Genomic DNA, 21,593 nt, shown 5'->3' on the forward strand with positions numbered 1-21,593 from the left:
AAACTATAAAAAGACGTTACTGAAATTATTTCTCTCTCTCTCTCTCTCTCTCTCTCTCTCTCTCTCTCTCTCTCTCTCTCTCTCTCTCTTTAAACAGGGAACACCGCTGATCAACGTCAACCTGGGAGCGTTGATTTTGGCCGGGGTATTAACCTTAGGTGGCGCTCTGGTCGGCGCGGTAGCAAAGTTGTTCCGCGATCACAGCTTCATGACCCCACTGGGACCGATGGGCATAATGCGATCGGACATGGACACCGGAAGTGGAGCAGCTTCCAGCTCCGACGAGGATAAGGAGAAGTTTGCGATGCTGTCGACGCTGCTGGAAGCTGTCGACAAGAGTCTGCAAAAGTATGACATCGACTCTACGGCCTGTACCCAGCGAGCCATCTGCTGGTACGTGAAGGAAGCCATGAACAATGTGTCGGCGAAGCGGGCCAGTAGAATGGATATGGTCCTAAATGGGTTGAGCAGTGCGGATTGGGCAATGAAATTTACCAAAGGGACGGCAGTCGAAGATGCAATCCAGGTTGGGAGGAAAAATCTCAACTGCGGGCAAGCGTTTCCGGGGTGCACGGTCGGACCGGAAACGGTGCAGCGAATAATGATGCAAAACAGCAAGAAACCTAAGGAAAAACCTAAGAAATGAGCTCAATTGCAAGAATTTCAGTCTTGAAAGTTAGCTCAAATTGTTAGAACAAGTAGGTAGTCGTAATAGAATAAACTAATTATTGTATGTGTTTAAAAATTATTTTTTAATGTATTTCGCTAAAATAATATCCTATTAATAGTCAAAGGAATCGTTTAGATCCGGCCGCTTAGGCTCATCAGTCAACTCATCGCCTCGTTTGGCGTCCTTTTCCATGAGGAAGTCCATAACCGGTCGTGCATTCAGTTTAATGGCGTAATCCAATGAAGTCAGTCCAAGATAATCCACCGCATTTATTTCGGCGTAGTTTTTGATCAAATACTGAGTTATTTCGAGATTCCCATACATGGCGGCCACGTGCAGCGCTGTCCGTCCGGATGAGTCCTCTTGAGTTAAGTCCGCCCCGGCAATCCGATACGACTCCAATCGATTCAGAAGGTTCCGGGCTGCCGCATTGCACAGATTATCACCGATAGTGCGTATCGAACCAGTCAAATGAGCTCCACACTTGATCAATAGCCGAATGATCTGATGCTGATCGTTCAAGATGGCATCCATCAGAGGAGTTCGGTCGTAGCGATCGCGGATGTGAACTGCTGCCCCGTTTTGTAGCAGAAATTGAACCACCTCCAGGTTTCCTTCGCTACACGCCACATGCAGCGGTGTACGATGGTCGTAGTTTTCCGCCGAAAGATTTGCACCGTAACTTTTAAGGTTGTTGAGCTGAAATGAGGTCTATTTAAATACCCGTTGAAGAAAATGTTTGGGATAGCTACCTTTCCAATGTCTCCAGCAAGTACTGCCGTATTTATCATAGCCGGAAACAGGGAAGACTTCAGTTGGCTTAACTCCTTTTGCGAGTTCAGATGCAAAGTACGGGCAACTGCGTCAATCAGATCGTACTCCTGAATTTCCGGAGTTTTTTCGTGGGTCATCTCACCGCGAAGATTGTTTTTCATCATCTAGAAGAAGTTTAGACAAGCGTCGAAACATAAATCATAAAATAATAAGTTTAAAAACACTTACCAATTTCTTTGTCTCTAAATTCCAATCATCTTTGCTCAGTACATAGGCTAGTTTGGCCAAGGCTGCCTCGGGAGTCATGTCAAAGCCGGGGATGACTCCTATTTCCTGAAGCTGTCGGCCTGTTTCGTACAGATCGCAGACAGCCCCTTCGTTGCACTGCGTACAATTTACAATGATAACACCTCGGTCGGCTGCCTCCCTCAAAGCAGCCACCAGATCAGCTCTATTGGTTGGGATGTTCCCAGCGCCATACGACTGCAAAACGATCCCCTTCATCGGAGGCTGCAGGAATGCTTTAACTGTGGTTGTGGAAATGCTAGGGAATAGGCGCAATAAACCAACGTTTTCATCCATATGCACGTGTACGCTGAATTTCTCAACCGTACATGGTCGAAATATGAGTCGGTAGTCGATCTCCACATTGATTCCCATTTTGGCCAATGGGGCAACGTTAGGAGAATTGAAAGCATCCAACGCGTTGCTACTGGTTTTGATCGTTCGATTGCCCCGAAACAATCGACTGTTGAAGAAAATGCAAACTTCGGGAATCACGTAGTTCCCGGCCAAGATCAAAGCCGACGTAAAGTTGTCCTTTCCATCAGTTCGGGTCTCAAATATGGGAATTTGAGATCCAGTAATGACTACCGTTTTACCAAGGTTTTCAAACATGAAAGATAGGGCAGCTGCAGTGTACGACAGCGTATCGGTACCATGCAGAACGACGAATCCGTCGAAGAATTCATACGATTGTTTAATATCAGTGGCTATCCGTACCCAATCTACGACGGCCATGTTGGCCGAATCTAGCAATGGTTCATATTCGGTAATTTGATAGAGAATCCGACGGTGTTCTCCTTCCACATAGGGCAGAACCAGTGGAGCCATATTTTTGGCCGGACCATATCGTTTGGAAGCGTATGCGTCATCGTGCATATTGGGATACTGACGTATTCGTCGTACAAACTCATTCGGTCGCGGTTCCAGTGCTGCAAAAGAGATAAACATTACATCAGTTCAATTAGCAACAAAACCTCCGACTCGACGTAAATATTTTTCTGGGCCATTTAGCACCTTTTCATGTGTACCTACCATTCTTCTCATTTCGCATCATACCGATCGTACCGCCTGTGTAGAGCACCAAAACTTTGGCTTCGACATTTTCCGACGGAATTTTTCCATAGCTGGAATTCCGCCGCATGTTGAGCTTCCTCAGGTCCAGACTTCCATTCGGATTTAGATCCATCAGCTGTTTACGCTTCCATGGTGATCCTCCCGTAACGGGAACTGCTATGTTAACGCCATTCATAGGGCTGCCATTTCCGGGACTGGTACTGGAACTAACCATCGTGTGCCCGTTCATTTTTTCCTCTGTGCCGTTTCCGTTAGGACGCATCACCAGACCTCCGTCTTCGTCACTGCTGTCGGACGGATTGCTGCTATTTCCGGTGGTAGTTGTGGTGCTATCGACCTTGGGACCGCTTGTGGACATTCCCGTATCCTGGAAATGAAAACAAATAAAATATTATTAGAAGGCAGAAAATAGGGATTATCACCTCAAATAAATTTTGACCACAATAAAAAGTAGGTACTTTGTTCTAAAATTTTGATTCAAACAATCTAAAAATATTGCGTATCTCTAAGTTATCTTTATCTTCGTTTTAACTTTAGCTTAATTAATTTTTATAAATGCATAACTTCATCTACACGTCCTTTACTTCTTCGTGCTTTTGAATCAATTTTTATGAAAATCGTCCTAAAATTTTTCGAGTTGTGTCCCATTTTAAGTCGATTTTGTATGAGGCCCCCTTCCATAAAAAGTGCTATTCTTGAAACTATTATATAAACCCTTGGATACCGAATTTTACTGCATTCCGACCGCCCGTTTATACGTGACAAGATAGCCTTGTCAAACTCCCTAGCCGAAGAGGGAGAAAAAGCCGCCGCCATTGGAGTTATCCGATTACTATACGACATTTCTCGCCGCTTTGGTGGTACATGGACTAATGAAAGGCCGAGCAGGTTAGCTGTTGACAGATCGAACCGGTCACCTCAAGCGATGCACTGAGCAGTTTGAACAACTCTTCCGAGTCACAAATAGCGATGGCCAACAAAACCCGCAGCTCGAAGCGCCAGTAGACTCCAAAGACAACAAGCCATGCAGAGCAAACTCGACGACCACACCGTAAGCTCTAAAGCAGCAGGGCTCAAAATCAATGTCGGGAAGACCAAGTCGATGGAATCAACACAGAAAATCGTTCCAATTTCTTAGTAGCTGTTGAGTTGAGAAAGTGGAGTGCTTCCATCTGATGGTGGTACCAATAAAGACATCGGACTTGCAAAGATATTTAATAAAAAAAAAAATTTGTTGAAAAAAAACCTGATTTTTCCAGATTCATTCACATTTTTTTGGAAAATCAAATAAAAAATTCAAATAGCATCTTTACAACTTTAATATTTTTCGCCTAAAACTAAAACTGTCTAGATAGATTAAAATAAACATAAACAATTATATGGGATCCAATTTTTGAAGAAAAAATAATGATTCAAATGTTTTTCTTCTTGATTTTTGTTGAAAAGGTCCTGAATTTTTGTCAAATTTTCTCGGATATTGCCTGGATTTTGATATTAAAAATTTAGAAATAGAATGCCCGAATTTTGGTTTAAAATGAAATAGACCGGATTTGCCCGACCCAGATACGTGCGTAAGAATTTCTGGAAATCTTCAGCTAAGTTCCCCAGATTTTGATGTTAATTTCAAAATTTCAACCATCGATGAAAGTTAGTGTTGGGAACACTGGAACAATCATCGAAACCGTTCGGCTCTCAGATGACTGCTTGCCAGTCATTCTGTTGACGTCACCACCTCACTTGAATCTGGTTCTCCAAGTGACTAAGAACACGTTTTAATTAGTCAGTAATAAATACTTTTAATTCGTACGATTCGCGTTTCATAATTCTATTTTATATCGCCTCCGACCATCCTCGTCTCGCGAGTCGTAACAGTGGCGACGAGAAATCGGTTTACCGACGGTTATTCGGTGATAATCGCGAAAGTTTTGCGTCGATCAATTGGACGAAGTTGAGGTTAGGATGGAAGACCATTCCATGTCTCCCGAAAATCATGTTCCGCGCACATCAACTCCAGCGGGAAATTCCGTGGTACCGGGTTTTCAACAGCACCCGCCCACAGCATCGGGAACAGCGGGGTTTCAACACCAGCCGCAGCAGAACCACCTCCTCCGTCAGCCAATGCTACAGCAGCAACAATTCCAGCAGCACACACCACCGTACCACGCGGATCCAGTGCTCACCCAAATCCTGCACCAGTTACAGCAACAGCAGTCGGTCATCATACAGCTCCTCCAGAAACATCAGGAAGTTACACCACCTGCACATCTGTCGAACCTAGAACTCGTCATTGAATCTTTGGCCAACAGTATAGCAGAGTTCCGCTACGAGCCTGAGCACAACATAACCTTCACAGCCTGGTTCACCCGTTATGAAGATCTCTTCGCCAGGGATGCAGCTCGGCTTGATGACAGCGCCAAGGTTCGATTGCTGCTTCGCAAGATCGGAACGTCTGAACACGACAGATACACTAGCTATATCCTCCCGAAGGCACCCGAAGATGTAAGTTTTTCCGAAACAGTAACCCGGATGAAAAGTTTATTTGGCACTCCTCAATCCATCATAAGTAGGAGGTACAAATGTCTCCAGGTATCCAAGCAACCTTCGGAGGATTACAAATCATTTGCGTGTCGTGTGAATAGACTGTGTGTAGAATTTGAACTAGGGAAGATGTCGGAAGACCAGTTCAAATGTCTCATGTTTGTGTGTGGCCTTAAGGCGGAAAACGATGCGGAAATGAGAACCAGGTTGCTCTCCAGCATCGAAGAGAGAAACGATATCAGTCTGGAACAAGTTTCGGACGAGTGCCAACGGTTGCTCAACATCAAACACGATGCGGCCATGATAGAGGGAGCTCCATTGTCAGCAGCAATCCGAGCGATCAGGGGGAAGAAGACTTTTGAGAAACGATTTCCGAAATCTTCATTCTCACCGCCGCGTTCCAGTAAAGAAAGTGGATCCCAACCAGCATCTCCATGTTGGAACTGTGGCTCCATGCATTATGCTCGCGATTGCCATTTCACCAAGCATAAGTGCACCAACTGTGGCCAATTTGGTCACAAAGATGGCTACTGTTCCAGTGCGAAGAAGGCCAAACGTCGGTAAACGCGATAAATTTCGACCAGCAACGAGAAGCCTGCAAGTGAAAAATGTGCGTCATAGAAGGAAGTTTGTCCCGGTCGTGATCAACAACCAAACAGTGAGGCTTCAGTTGGACACAGCTTCTGACATAAGCATTGTGTCCGAGGCTACATGGCAGCTCATCGGAAAACCAGAATGCCGCAGGTCGATGGTTACAGCATCAACAGCTTCCGGAAAACCACTTAAGCTCCAATCAGAATTCTCCTTTAATGTCACGATAAATGGTGTCACTCGTACTGGAAGGTTTTACATCGTGAAGCAGCAGCTGAACTTGCTCGGTCTCGATATTATCGAGGCATTCAACCTGTCGTCCTTACCCATGGAAAGTTTTTGCAACCAAGTTACCAGTGGACCAGCCAACGTACAGTCCCTGAAAGAAAAGTTCCCTACCGTGTTCGGTGATGTTCCGGGACTTTGCACAAAAACCAAGGTGAGGCTTACACTGAAGGAAGGAAGTGTTCCTGTCTTCCGGCCAAAACGACCGGTGGCATACGCCATGTGTAGCATCGTCGACAGCGAACTCGACCGGCTGGAGAAACTTGGCATAATCTCTCCTGTCGAGTATTCTGAGTGGGCGGCTCCGATTGTAGTCGTCAGGAAAGCGAGCGGAGCAATCAGAATATGCGGCGATTATTCGACGGGACTAAACAATGCACTCCAACCACACCAGTACCCACTCCCACTACCTCAGGACATCTTCTCCAAACTGGCGACATGCAAATTATTTAGCCAGATCGACTTATCTGATGCGTTCCTGCAGGTAGAAGTGGACGAAAGTTCGAGGGAAATGCTGACCATCAACACACACCGGGGCTTATACCGCTTCCATCGATTTTCCCCGGGCGTGAAAGCTGCTCCAGGGGCCTTTCAACAGCTTGTGAATACCATGCTCGCCGGACTGGAGTGCACTTCAGGGTATCTTGACGACGTCCTAGTTGGCGGCAAGACCGAAGCCGAACACGACCGAAACCTGCAACATTTTCTGCAACGAGTCCAAGAATTTGGGTTCACCATCAAGCTGGAAAAATGCTCTTTCGGCCAATCCCAAATTAAGTATCTGGGACATCTCATCGATCAACATGGTATTCGTCCAGATCCGAGCAAAATCACAGCCATCCGCAACATGCCAGCTCCTTCAGACGTATCCGGGGTTCGCTCATTCTTGGGTGCCATTAACTATTATAGCAAATTCGTTCCGGCCATGCGAACTCTCCGGTACCCACTGGACGGTCTACTGAAAGAAGGCAAGAAATTCATCTGGTCCAAGGAGTGTCAAACGGCGTTCGACAAGTTCAAGCAGATCCTTTCGTCGGACATTCTGCTCACACACTACGACCCAAACCTCCCGATTGTGGTATCAGCAGACGCCTCTTCCGTTGGCATTGGCGCCACCATCAGCCACAAATTTCCAGATGGATCAATCAAGGTAGTCCAGCAAGCATCACGAGCTCTAACCCCAGCGGAGCAAAAATATAGTCAGCCGGACCGCGAAGGGTTAGCTCTTGTTTATGCCACAACAAAGTTCCACAAAATGGTATTTGGAAGAAGATTCACCCTGGAAACCGACCATGCACCGCTCCTGCGTATTTTCGGATCCAAATCCGGAATCCCTGTGTACACCGCCAACAGGCTCCAACGGTGGGCTCTTCAGCTTCTTCTGTATGATTTCCACATCGTTTACGTTAACACCGAAAAGTTTGGGAACGCAGATGTTTTATCCCGACTCATTGGAAATCATGCCAAACCCGACGAAGATTTCATCGTAGCCAGCATTGCAGTGGAGAATGATGTAAGATCAATCGCATTAGATACGCTAAAAATCCTTCCTCTTTCTTTTAGAGTTGTCCAGCGAACTACCCAATCCGATTCAGTGTTACGAAAAGTTGCCAACTATATACGGCTAGGTTGGCCTCAGTCAAAATCGGCCATTTCGGATTCGGAGATTCGTCGTTTCTTTGACAGACGGGAAGCACTTTCCCTCATCGACGGATGTGTAATGTTCGCTGAGCGACTCGTAATGCCCTCGGAATACCGCCAACGATGCCTTCGCCAGATACACTGCGGTCACCCGGGCATTCAACGTATGAAGGCGATTGCTCGGAGCTATGTGTATTGGCCCTCAATCGATGCCGATATTGAAAACTACGTGGCAACATGCAAACCTTGTGCATCGGTTGCCAAAAGTCCTACGAAACAGCAACCACTACCATGGGCCAAATCGACGGTTCCGTGGCAGCGAGTACATACAGTTTACGCTGGCCCTATCGAAGGTGAATATCATCTACTGGTTGTCGACTCCTACAGTAAATGGGTAGAAATAGTACGCACCAAATCCATCACGTCTTCCGCTACTATAGCAATTCTCAGAAGTTTATTTTCTCGGTTGGGTATGCCATGTACGTTGGTGAGTGATAATGGTACCCAATTTACCAGTGGAGAATTTGCTACATTTTGCATCGAGAACGGAATTGACCACGTCACAACTGCACCATTCCACCCACAGTCCAACGGCCAAGCCGAAAGGTACGTTGACACCTTCAAAAGAGCTATTAAAAAAATCCGAGAAGGAGGAGGAAGTATAACGGAAGCTCTAGACGTTTTTCTGCTAACGTTCTGCTAACGAACAACGCTCAACGCATCAGCTCCAAACAACTTGTCACCAGCCGAGATTTTGTTTGGAAGAAAAATTCGAACCAATTTAGACCTCTTACTTCCACCATCCAAACCGTCAACAACCAGCAACATCGACGACGGTAAAGTAAGTTCATTTGAGCCTAAAAGTGAAGTCTACGTAAAAGTACATGCAAGGAATTCGTGGAGATGGGCACCTGGCGTTGTCATGGAGCGCATAGGTCGCGTTATGTACAATGTGTGGGTGCAAGATGAAAAGATGGTACGTGCTCATATTAACCAGATGCGTCAGAGATCGGATAGCGAAAATTCCCTCAGCCAGCCAGTAGTCAACCAGGTCCAACGTAAATTGCCATTGGACATATTGCTTCGTGCCTGGGATCTGCCTTCGCCTGATACACATGCTTCCGGAACTTCGGCTAGTGTCGCTGATTCACAAAGGGGTTCGTCACTGCAATCAACGACGTTACAAGCATCACCACCGCTTCCTGGCCGGTCCGGTCAAGTGTGGGTTTCGCCGCAGTCGCTATCCACCGCAGAAAATCTGGAACTATCCCCGTTATCGTCTAGTTCATCATCGTCCATGTTGTCTACATCTTCTGTGGTCCCATCATCGTCTTCGGATTTCAAATCAGCTAATGAATACCAAACACCAGCACAAATTCCTCGACGGTCCTTGAGGGTTCGAAGACCGCCCGTTAGGTTTGATCCGTACCAGCTCTTCTAAGGAGGGAGATGTTGGGAACACTGGAACAATCATCGAAACCGTTCGGCTCTCAGATGACTGCTTGCCAGTCATTCTGTTGACGTCACCACCTCACTTGAATCTGGTTCTCCAAGTGACTAAGAACACGTTTTAATTAGTCAGTAATAAATACTTTTAATTCGTACGATTCGCGTTTCATAATTCTATTTTATATCGCCTCCGACCATCCTCGTCTCGCGAGTCGTAACAGTTAGTTTCCTGTTTTTAAAGGATTCTTTATACAAATCCTAATCACCATTTGAAAGATTTGAGGATGTATTTTCAAAAGTATCTATTTAACACGAAAAACTATTTATGTTAAAGGAATTAAAAAAGTATAATCGATTAGTATCAAAAACTAACATTTTATATTCATGCACTGTTTGAGCAAAAGTGTCATAGAAAAAGGAGTTCACCAAAACCCCTCCCATGAGTCAATTCTTCCTACGCCCCTGACAAGTACTGTTTAATTTTTAGCGAAACTTCATTTATTTTTTTTTTGTAAATTCTTTATTTGAAACGGCTCATACCTTTAGGCTTTAAGGAGCCAAACTCGTTTTGTTTGATAACAATTATGTGCTTATATCTAGTTCACTTTTAAAGAAAAAAGAAGATAGATAGGGAAATATGAAAATAAGAAGAAATTATAGACGAAGATCAATAGCTTTTAGGAAAAGATATATTTCGAACATGTAGTCCAAGTCTCTCACACCCAGCACATCTCTCACTGGAACATAGGGTGGTCTTCCTCGGGAACTTCATTTATTGAAAATGACTCAAAAAACTGTTCATTGGAATTATTTTGAAATTATTTTGAATTTCATCTTCGATGAACAAAAAACAAAAATGCTATAAACTAGTGGCACAATCGAAAAATTTCAAATTATTTATTCATTAACAGATGCATCTTAGTATTAAAAAAAATCAAATTATGTTGAAGGACAAGGTTGAAAAACACTGGTTTTTTAACATTGCGTTTGAAACGGATGGTGGACTATAGCAATTTATCTATCTTTAATTTGCACTTAACCAGATTTAGTTTTTCAGGATTATAATATGTTAAATCATTCATGTTCCATTCCATTGCACCAAAATAATTTTTCAAATTAAAATTTTAAAAATATGTACTTCAAATCTTCAAAAAATTTAAGTGTATGGGAGCCCATCTTCTATAAACACACCGCTTATAATCGTTCCAAAATGAGTTATTATTTCCAGGAAACAAATCTCACATCAGGTAGAATAATATTTAAGGAATGTTTTTCTTTTCGCAATGCGGCAGCCCTACCCTACTATTCTTTATCACAGATATACGATAAAATTCCGGCACCCATACAGAAATTAATCATACCTGATAAGCAGTATGTTTAACCTACATATATAGCCATTCAACTGGAACCACCTTCAAGGTTATGAACATGTTAAGGGGGTAAATTTTATTGCTAGTACTGCACGTGTAAAATAACGTGCAGCACCACACCACCATAGTTTACGATCGAAAAAGGCTGCCACTTTCGTTAAAGAAGTAGGAAGAAGATCATAGAAGTCACCCAAAATTGGGTCAATCATGAATTGCTCCAGACTGATGAAATATTTCGGCTTGAAACGCAACGAAGTTTTGGATTTTAAATCTCTAAAGGTGTTTCGTGGTTTTTTTTTTGTTTTTTTTTAACAGGATCACAATGTTCCCATGACCAAGTTCAAAAGACTGACTTTCCGACCGACCAAAAACGCCCTTTTGAAGGTTTTCCACTTCACCTAAACAAACTGTGAACGATTTTGTGAAAGTGAAACCGATTCTGAACGAGCAATTATTTTTAATTGTTTCGACGACCAATGCTTACCCGAATGAATAGTTGCGTAGAATTGAGGAACTGACTATACTGTCCGTTGTTTATTTTAGAGCAATAAGAAAACTGTTCCAACTTCAGCTACACTTTGGATTCACTTTGCCGAAAATAATTTCGCAATTGCTGAAAAAAAAAAAAATTCGTAGTACTCCGAACTTCGGTGCGCACGCACGTGTCCGAAAATTCAGCACAGAACCGGCAGAAAACATATGATGCTGTATGTATTGTACACAATCACTACATAAGTACCATGCTGGGCCTATGTTGTATGTTTAGAATCAGCGACGTTTGGCGTAACTCGGTAACACTTTGTGAAATCCCTTTAAACTAGCTCAAACTTAAACCATAACAATAACTCCTGTTCCGCAAAGACGGCTGCTTGGCCGTTCCACTGATGCGTAGTGCCGCGATAAGACTGACCCGGTATCGCGCCAGTCCGGTCTGTTTTCTTCATTTTTCGCAAAATAATTTTGCCGGAGCCGGTTGTTAGTAGTCTCGGTCAACATTCGTCATACCTACAAACAACCTACTCCAACGGCACCAACAGTGGCATGAAGAGAAACGCCCGATCACACATGTGGTCAACAAATGGAGATTTATTTTTTGAAGTTGCCTGCAGAAAGCTCAATCGTTTCCATGGGAGGTTGCATTCGAGAACAGTAGGCTTGTCGTGTTGTTTGTTTTCCGTTTCTTTTCCCGAAAGAATGAAAGAAAAGCGACATCCCATCACGTGGTAGCTGTCGTGTTTGTCGAGATTTGAAAACGAGAAAAAAGCGCGCGCAAATTGATCCGGTCAACGATCAACAATTATTGTTGGGTACGGAGCTTGAATTGAAATCAAGCTTTGATTTATTTAGATTGCTTGGTGGCACCACGATGCTTGTTCGACTAACACATTTTAATTCAGGATGACAATCTTAATAGGAGATAGTACCTGCCTATGCACATAGGAAAAAGGCCTGATGGCACGTGTACTTGAGGTATATGAAAACTGATCCTTATCTTTGTTTATTTTGGCTGCCCGAGTTTTAAGATTCGTTTTTTTATAAACAGTTGTAAACTGTAACGTGTTAATGGCTTTAACGGTAGGTTTTATCAACAAATATTACTGCATTAACTCGATGAACATTTTCCATTTTTTGATACTTTTACTCACGTAAAAATACATCGGACCTTCTTTTCTCCGCAATATGTCCTTCAACTCCAACAGTTTGATTGCCGTCGTTTCTGATATTTTTGTATAAACTCTTCTGTTACACAGCACAGCCTCTGATATTTGAGCTTTGCTCAATTTCCAAACAGTAATCATATCCGTGTTCCAGCAGCAACAGAATATTTACACGAAAAAAAAGGAAAATGAGCACTGGTAACATAATTCGCCCAAAAACTCTCAATAAGTTTTCCAAATTAACTGACAACAAACATAGAAGACTGCTATGTTACACCCATTTTTTTTAAATAGGATTCCATTACTTTGTCCGAAACACATAAATTTTTCGGCACGGCGAAAGTGAGACCAACTTGCACGCCCACAACACTTAGAAGTTTTAATTCTGCATTATTTGCGATGGTTTCTGTAATGAATAATATCGTAGCAAATTATTAAGTAAGTTATTAACCCTCTAGTGCCCATATCCGGCCTTTAGACGGGGTATTTCTTCGTAGAACAAAACTAGTATGTAATCATAAAGCTAGGCTTCTGTGAATTTTTCAGCGAAAAAATGGGTTCTACACGATGTTTTGGGAAAAAAAACATATTTTTCACTTGAAAATATAAATATCTCATTGGGTTGTTAGCTGTTAGCTAACTGGGCTGTTAGCTACTGAGCTGGGATAAACTTACATATGTTTGGACTGTAGAAGTTCTTCTTTACTTTTTTGTATGTATTTCTATTTATTTCTCTCAATTCCTTTTCCAAAAATCTACATCTCTGAAAAAAAAATTATTAAAAATATTCATTGGTCATTGGTTCATTGCATACACAAAGGCGTCCTTAGAGTATACTTTCAGGCGCATCCTTTTTGTACTGTAGTGTGCCAAATCGCTCGTTCAGTTTCATCAACATTAAAAAAACATTCCCAAATGTTACTTAAGACTTTTGTCGTTATGCATGATAAGGCGATAGGTTCTTTTCTATCTGCAAAGTTTATTTTTTAACATTTGGTTTCAGGAATAATGATCATTTTGACTAAGGGTAAACAGCAATATGCAAAGTTTCTGTGATGTTATTTGAATCGAAATTACTTTGTGCTCTTGAATCGCATTGGATTTATTTATGACGCATACAATTCGTTTAGCCTCTTTTATGATAGTTTCGCGTAAGCAAGCCCCCGAAAATCGCTTCCCGATCATGACGCTTGTGTTTGTATATGCACTTAATATGAATACGTAAATTTTGTTAGTCTATGCCGGAGTTCTTCAAGTTTACAATCAACTTGTTTCCATTTTTAGTTCACTCAATAACGGAATCAAATGGGCTGAAAACGGTTACAGATCGGCTGCGTTTTTCAACAAAATCCACAAACTCCCGGGAGGTGTAGCCAAATAGAAACTTCAGCTGTTCATTTCAAAATTGTTTGTTTGTAGCATTTAAAAAACTACAATGCTTGTTACGAAAACAGACTTTGGCCGATTGATAAGTTGCGTCCACACGGTAGGCCAGAGGGATATTTATAGCCGTTGTTTACGTTTTTCATAGTTGGAAATCCTAGATCATAAAGTCGCGTCCCAAGTCTGTCGAACATAGCATGAGATACGATAAAGAAAGCCTGGTATATATATTTTTCTATTTACCATTTCCTAATAACAATATACAATAAAAGTTGAACATAAACTACTAAACTTAAGTTTATTATCAAATTATTATATAATTTTTATTATATATTTCTGTACCAACACGTGAAAAGGATCTATCTCCAAAAGTAAACAAAAACCATTTTCAGTACCTCATGATAGGCCAATATTTGCACTACTCAACGGTCAAACCCTTTTGAGAAAATAATATTCCGTTACATTAAAAACTCAATTTGAGTAAAGGATCTATAAACGTTTTAAAACCAGAACTGTCATCACATTGATATACACCCTTTACTCCGGAAAATTTTTTCGCTACTACTCCGCAAACAAACTCAAAATAATCAATTTGACTCTTTATTGAACATTAAAACATAGTTGCAAGTGAATGCGAGCTTATAACTAAAGCTAAAAATAAGAAAATAGCAAAGGGTGTATAAACAGGTTAGACAAAATATTACGTGAGCAATGTTCTATCTACACGCAGCGAAAAGTAGTACCATTGAGATAAAAAAAATACATCTTTGATTCAAAAACCTCATGTATATTGAAACAAAATCCATTTTCCTTGATTCAAGTTAATTTTGTATTGAACCAATATATTTTTCCATTAAATCAATGTTCCAAATTTTTGAATCAAAGTATTTAATTTGAATTCAAAGAATTTTTATTTTGACTCAGAATCAATGTGAAAATTCATTGATTTAGATGAGTTTTCTTTTGAATCAAAGTATTTTTTCGTCATACAGTCGACACATCTTCATAAACTTCTGTTTGGTGAACGGGACGGCGAGAAGATTTTCCGCGCAACAGCCAGACAGCAAATCTTACAGCTTTAAGAGAGCAAACGATAGTGGACTCCTAGGTAGTGTCGTGACTGACCGCCTTTTTTCTAAAATCCTTTTCATTTTTCTCACCATTTTCTTCGAGACCTAAATAACCGCGTCCTTTCTTTCAAACTTTACCTTTTTTTCACACTCCATTCATCCCTTCAAAAGTTCCGTCTTTACTCCGAGAAACTAGTCTGTAAGCTGACTGTTTTTTTTTCTCTTTTTCGTTGGCGTTAGATTTATTCTTTTCTTTCCCCGTTTTACGATTCCTTCTGTCAGTTGCAGGGCTGTTGCATGGCATGTGCTCTTCAAACGCTTCAAACATTATTGTATAAGTGCTGCCATATATATTTTTTATTTTATTTATTGTTTTTTCATTCGAATTATTAATAATCATATTGTTACTCATATTTTGAATTGCATTTACTGTTTATTCAATTTGTATTATTTACACTCCTATTATTCTCTACATTCGCCTTCACCCCTATACTTTTTTAATAATTGATATTAATTAGACATTTCTTTCTGCTCAAATAATTTAACTTTTTTATGCCTCAAACATTTCCATTGAAATGTTCAATGACGTTTAATAATTTACATTACGTTGTAGATGGAACCTATCTTCAGTGCGTGAAATAAAAGTTACCAAATAACGAATCGAGCATTCAATCGCTCAGTAGATATTATCATTTATTTTTCAATAATGTAGACTGCATAACCCATACTACCCTTCATCGATTTTTCAAAAACAATAACCCGATGTTATCAGCATTCATCGTTGTTCAACCTGACCTCAGGTATAGCTGATTTAAGTTGACTTATATCGCATCCATGTATCTAATCCTTTTTCTTTGAATTTTTCCTATTTTTTTATATCTTTATCCACTCGCTCAACACATAAATCTATATGTTACCAAAATTTCAATTTTAAAGCGATAATCTCATCTATGTTCAATCTCTCCGATATTCTCAAATTCCAGTTGAGCTTATTCTGCATTCACTTTGTAGAAAAAGAAGTAACCACTTGAATAATTTCGAATAAGTGTGCAGGTTTTTTTTTCTGACAGAGTAACGTAACGTAACACTTCCTTGAACGATAACGTCAACAAACCGAACAAATCGATCGGTCACAAAAACAAATCGTTAAGAAAATATCACCAATTTTTCTTTTCGGTTCATTAAAAAAAACTCTATAATAATACCGAACAAGATTCCCGTCACCGACGATAGTGCAAGGAATTGGTTTACTATTCCTGGGAAGCTTGGGACATAACCGTCACAACCAATGTGAATTAATAATGGTAATATGTACGGTAATAGTCATGTATTTCATTGTTATTCGTTTTAGATTCCGAACCTTCTTACTTCTATACTAATATCAGTTCGCCTCTGGAGATGAAGACATCACCAATCTCATAAAATGGTTGCTTAAGGTCCCCTTGTTCTGACTAAATCACAAATAGCCGTTTCCGGACGAAGAAGAGAGCTGCGGGAAATTGACAATCGACATGGTATGGCATTTTTTACAATAACGGGTGGAAAATAGCAAAAATACTTCGACCAGCTTTGGCAGGATCTGTTTACACTAATTACGGATGAGCTGAGTACTGAGAACACAAACCTTCGAACTACGGTTGACGAATTCAACCTTCGTCGATCAAGGAAAGCTTATGTTCAGTTCAACCTGCTGCAGCACAGCCGCCCGTTTTCAGTTTAAGCGTTCCCAGCAGCCTCGTTCAGGAAACGTTCATCTGTCTACTAGTTCAGATATTTAGGGCGCTAAAAATCACAATAATAGTGCTCGACACAATCGCATTTCTACTGTGCCAAATGCCGAAGCCTTTCGCCCTCACATCAGTAACGGAAGCGGAAACAGGTCATATATCGAAACTCAAACGGGGTAAATTATTCTCTAACTTCCAACCCCCAGAACAAGTATACGACAGTTACCCAATAGGGGCATCGCTAGACGTCCAGCACAGTTTAGAGGTAACGTGACGTCTACCGGGACCGTTCTAGTCAATGATGCCAACAAGTACCGCGTTTTGTCTAAACCACAAATGGCCAGACAAGGAAAAAACTGTATCATCACACTCTAGGCCTCGGATCGTTCTCAGCAAACATCAGGTTTCGATAGTTTATTGATGGTTTCATTTTTTTTTGTTTTATAGTCCAAGTTCAATCTCATTCATGTTTTTTTTCATAAACTTTAGATTCAACTTAAAGCATCTCGCTTCTGGTTTTCAAATTTCGATCCGTGACTGAAAACTGCGAGTTTAACAAGAAATTGGTTTAATTTGAGTAAAATGTATATTCCAGACAATTGAATCAGACTTCTGCTTCCCGTGTTTAACGTATACTCAGACTTCAGATCGACATAGCAACTTTAAACCAACATTACATGGCTAGTATTCGATTTTATGAATACGAAATGGATAAGGCAAGACTCAATATCATCACAATCCCAATATGAGTTATGCCTCAAATTCGGCAAGAGTGCAAAACTAAATACAAAAATTTAGGCTTTAAACTTCGGGTAAATTTATAGTTCAGGACAACTTAATTAACTGATTTTTTTAAAAAGCATAAGATATTTTAGGCACAGATGAATTGAAGTTGATACAATGATTACTCGTTATTACCGTCCACATTTCACGGATCCGGATGATCTGATCAATCTTTCATTGAAAGATATTGAATTTTGTACATCATATTACGACTTTTGCATTTGCCAATCAACTAAATATTTTGATTAGGGCTTTTGTATATTTTCTGGGATATGAATTTAAAAATACAAGTAACTCACACTTGAATAGAGGAATCTTTCCTTCCGAACTTGACGTAGCACAACAGTAATAATCGTTTGTTCATAATTTTGTTTTTTTTTTTGGAAGTAATCAAACTTGCTTTTTGCACTTCATCTCAGTAGTTTTGCAAAGTTCCCATTGAGTTAAATGCTTAGTCCTGGCACTACCTTCTCTCTAAGCTTTGTCTCCAAAGGACTCTTATTATTTTCTTTGTCCTCCCTAGGATTCAAATTTTATAGCTTCATGTTATCGTTGGATTTCTGTAACTGAAATCTTTCAATTAACACAACCAGTTCCAGTTTCGGATTAAGACTGCGCAGATTTTATACCCAAGTTCAGACCTCGACTGCATATTAAGTTCGTATCTTAAATTCGGATTCTAACCTTACGTTTGCTCTCCAATATAAAGGGTGATTCTAAACATGAAATCGAACATTTATACCTCAGGACTCCTACTAAAATAAATGAGAGTTTCGGATACTCTTATGCCACAAATCGCACTTGAAATTTCAAATTTAAAACTCGTATAAAAACTACAGAGTTCAAGATTATAGGGTATCAAAGATCAGTTAATTCAGACTAATACTTTTCAGATTATCACTGCTTATTCAAGATCCAGATAACTCGACTCACGCAACAGTCAACACTAAACTCAAACTGTCATTAGACTTGAACCTTAAAACTTCCAGATCACGGACACAACGTTCGGCGTAGATCCACTATTGAAATTCAGATCTCAGAATCATATAGATCTCGACTTTATCTGCAACTCAGCAATTTGACTCCGATTGGGATCCCTATTCTAAAAAAAACAAGCTTTCAAGATTCGAACCAATGATTTCACCTCAGATCTCAATCCAAGAATTGACATCCATCTTAACATCCTGAATAGTCATAACAATTGAAACTTGAACTAGCCTTGGGTTATTAGCAGATGCACCATATGCCGCTGGCAGAGTCGAAAGGCCTCACACCGATATTGATTTTCCGAAAATCCTAAGCAGTCCTTTCATGATACTTAAACTTTCCATCTCTTTTCAAGGCACTGCACCCACATTAGCCTTCTAAGGGCATTAAAACCTTTGAATCTCTTTGAACATTCCTTCAAGTAATGACCCTCTCAGGGGAATGTACATATTTCAAGTACTGCCCTTCTCAGGGGGTTTGTACGTATCTCAAGTACTACCCTTCTCAGGGGGTTTGTACGTATCTCAATTACTGCCCCTCTCAGGGGGTTTGTACATATCCCAAGTACTGCCCCTCTCAGGGGGTTTGTACATATCTCAAGTACTGCCTCTCTCAGGAGGTTTGTACATATCTCAAGTACTGCCCCTCTCAGGGGGTTTGTACATATCTCAAGTACTGCCCCTCTCAGGGGGTTTGTACGTATCTCAAGTACTGCCCCTCTCAGGGGGTTTGTACGTATCCCAAGTACTGCCCCTCTCAGGGGGTTTGTACATATCTCAAGTACTACCTCTCTCAGGAGGTTTGTACATATCTCGAGTACTGCCCCTCTCAGGGGGTTTGTACATATCTCAAGTACTGCCCCTCTCAGGGGTTTGTACACACCTCAAGTACTGCCCCTCTCAGGGGGTTTGTACTTACTGTCAAGAAATGTTGTTCCACTCACGGAAGATTCGTTCTATTTCCACAGTGAACATGGCTCACCGAAGTGAATTTGGTCAGCTATTTTGAGAACAATCAAATGAAACTTTTTTCGAAGCCATTTGTCTTTGTCCAAATGGTGGAGAACAAAACACATTATTTCAGCTTGCTTTTGTTTTGCTTCTGTTTCGCCATTCTTTAAGAATTAAAAGCCAGAAAAAAAATCATAAATTCGAAAAAGGGAAAACAACGATTTTGTAATCACGTTACTGTTATAACCGGCAGTTTTCATCCGGCTTAGTAATGGCCGACTTCGTCAATTTTCCAATATTATTATTTCACAATTAGTTTATTAAAAATCTTCTGTTCACAAACAAAGCCAATAACTTACCGGTTCGTCGAACCAACCGCGCCATTGTCGTGACTGACCGCCTTTTTTCTAAAATCCTTTTCATTTTTCTCACCATTTTCTTCGAGACCTTTCTTTCAAACTTTACCTTTTTTTCACACTCCATTCATCCCTTCAAAAGTTCCGTCTTTACTCCGAGAAACTAGTCTGTAAACTGACTGTTTTTTTTTCTCTTTTTCGTTGGCGTTAGATTTATTCTTTTCTTTCCCCGTTTTACGATTCCTTCTGTCAGTTGCAGGGCTGTTGCATGGCATGTGCTCTTCAAACGCTTCAAACATTATTGTATAAGTGCTGCCATATATATTTTTTATTTTATTTATTGTTTTTTCATTCGAATTATTAATAATCATATTGTTACTCATATTTTGAATTGCATTTACTGTTTATTCAATTTGTATTATTTACACTCCTATTATTCTCTACAGGTAGGTCTTTCAAAAACAATTAAATTTCAAATAAACCAACCTAAAAAACTTTTTCAGGGCAACCATTCATCCAACTGTGGTATCCTGAATGAGCGTGCAGAGCAACTGGTTTCGGCAGTGTTTGGGTGAACGTGGAAGGAGTGAGTCAGCATCAGTCGATAGTCAGATATACGAGGTATTTTCATATAGCATTAGGACAGAATACGATATTGGCGATCCTTGCCAGTTAGTTTTAAGTATTGAGGCAGCATTGGGCATATAAAATAGTGATTTGCATGCTAAAAGGACATAGTGATGACAATTTGTTTTTCAGGAAAAGGAGTTTTTTTTTTTCATTTTGATTTGTGTTGTGTGTATTGGTGAGAATTCGGAATGCAGTGATACCAGTCAACATGATTTTTCAAAATCGTTTTGAACGGTAGAGAGAAACAAAGTACAGTCTGGTTTTAGCCAATGGCGTACTTTTATATTCAGAACGTCTTTTAGCCGAGTCAAGCTCATGGCGAAAGCAATGATTAGTCTGGGTACGGCCCATGGCAAGATATTTGATTAGTCTGGGTTCGGCCCATGGCAACAGAAGCAAGTCTGGGTACGGTCCATGGCAAGATATTGATTAGTCTGGGTTCGGCCCATGGCAACGGAAAAAAAAGAAGAAATTGAAATTTTCGAAAAGAAAAGGTCATGGCGAAATTGAAGTACAGTCGGGTTTTGCCCATGGCGTACTTCCAAGGATGAAAAACAAGAACTTTCAATCGAGAACAGCTCATGGCGAGAGTAATGGATAGTCTTGTTCAACCAAGGCAAATTATAGAAAACCGAAAAAAGAACTGACTGAAAAAAAGAGAAAGTAAATGTGTTGTAGTTTGAAAACTGTTGAAAATTCGAGTTTACAAACGAGTTTACATCGAGTTAGAGTTGAAAGTTGGAAAATGGATACCGGCTAAAAAAAAAAAAAAGAATTGGCAGCTCTGCCATGAATGTTGATGCATCAACATGCATGCTCAATATTATTGTGTATGTGTGTGTGAACGCTGTTTGTTTACAGAATCAGTCTCCAACCGCCAAAGAACCACACTGGAAAAAGTTTTAGGCAGATTAAAATATTGGAAACATGATAATTTGATTGAAAAAAAAATGACTCAACGAAATTGTAGATACTTATTAAAATACTCTTAGAATATATATTTTGATACATTTGATGCTCAAATGCAAAGTGAAAAAAAGAGATGTTTTGTAATTGATCGTGAGGTACAAAGCAAACTTTATAATTCAATGATGATTTCTCATAAAGATTATCGAAAAAAGTCATTCATCGAGAAATCAGAAAAAAAGTTAAATTTATTATAATTAAAACAAACTCTACATTTGCTTTGTTATGTCCGTTCATTAAAAAAACACACGTGATCCTTTAGGACAATTCTTTCAGCGGCCACTTAACTAAATTGATTGATTTTACTCCTCAACGTCATTCGAAGAAGGTTTTTTTTGTTAAATGTATATTTTTCTTCTTGATTATTATGTTAATGGATTTTTTTTTTGTTTTATCAAAGGGAGGA

At 40.3% G+C, this 21,593-nt stretch overlaps 2 protein-coding genes across 5 annotated transcripts in view; one reads left to right on the forward strand and one right to left on the reverse strand.

The window, feature by feature from the left end:
* Nucleotides 1-732, forward strand: part of LOC129741714 (uncharacterized) — a 74,529-nt gene extending 73,797 nt beyond the window's left edge. For all 3 annotated transcript variants that reach the window (XM_055733467.1, XM_055733463.1, XM_055733477.1), the window contains exon 4: nt 98-732. In XM_055733467.1, the coding sequence (XP_055589442.1) occupies nt 98-646 (549 nt within the window). In that variant the 3' untranslated portion in view covers nt 647-732. The remainder of the gene's footprint in view (nt 1-97) is intronic.
* On the reverse strand, nt 721-12,499 carry LOC129741599 (L-asparaginase). Of its 2 annotated transcripts, none has more exons than XM_055733338.1 (5): nt 12,324-12,499; nt 2,762-3,170; nt 1,673-2,658; nt 1,423-1,608; nt 721-1,369 (listed from the first exon to the last, which is right to left on the reverse strand). In XM_055733338.1, exons 1-5 carry the CDS (start codon nt 12,474-12,476, stop codon nt 782-784), a joined length of 2,322 nt encoding a protein of 773 aa, XP_055589313.1. In that variant the 5' UTR covers nt 12,477-12,499; the 3' UTR covers nt 721-781. The 2 variants fall into 2 exon arrangements, with proteins under 2 accessions (XP_055589313.1, XP_055589321.1); XM_055733346.1 differs by lacking the exon at nt 12,324-12,499 and adding an exon at nt 11,162-11,846 and having other exon boundaries at nt 723-1,369.
* Between the last annotated feature and the right edge of the window lie 9,094 nt (nt 12,500-21,593).

This window comes from Uranotaenia lowii, chromosome 1 (assembly GCF_029784155.1).
Source record: "Uranotaenia lowii strain MFRU-FL chromosome 1, ASM2978415v1, whole genome shotgun sequence".
NCBI classification, from domain to species: Eukaryota; Metazoa; Arthropoda; class Insecta; order Diptera; family Culicidae; genus Uranotaenia; species Uranotaenia lowii.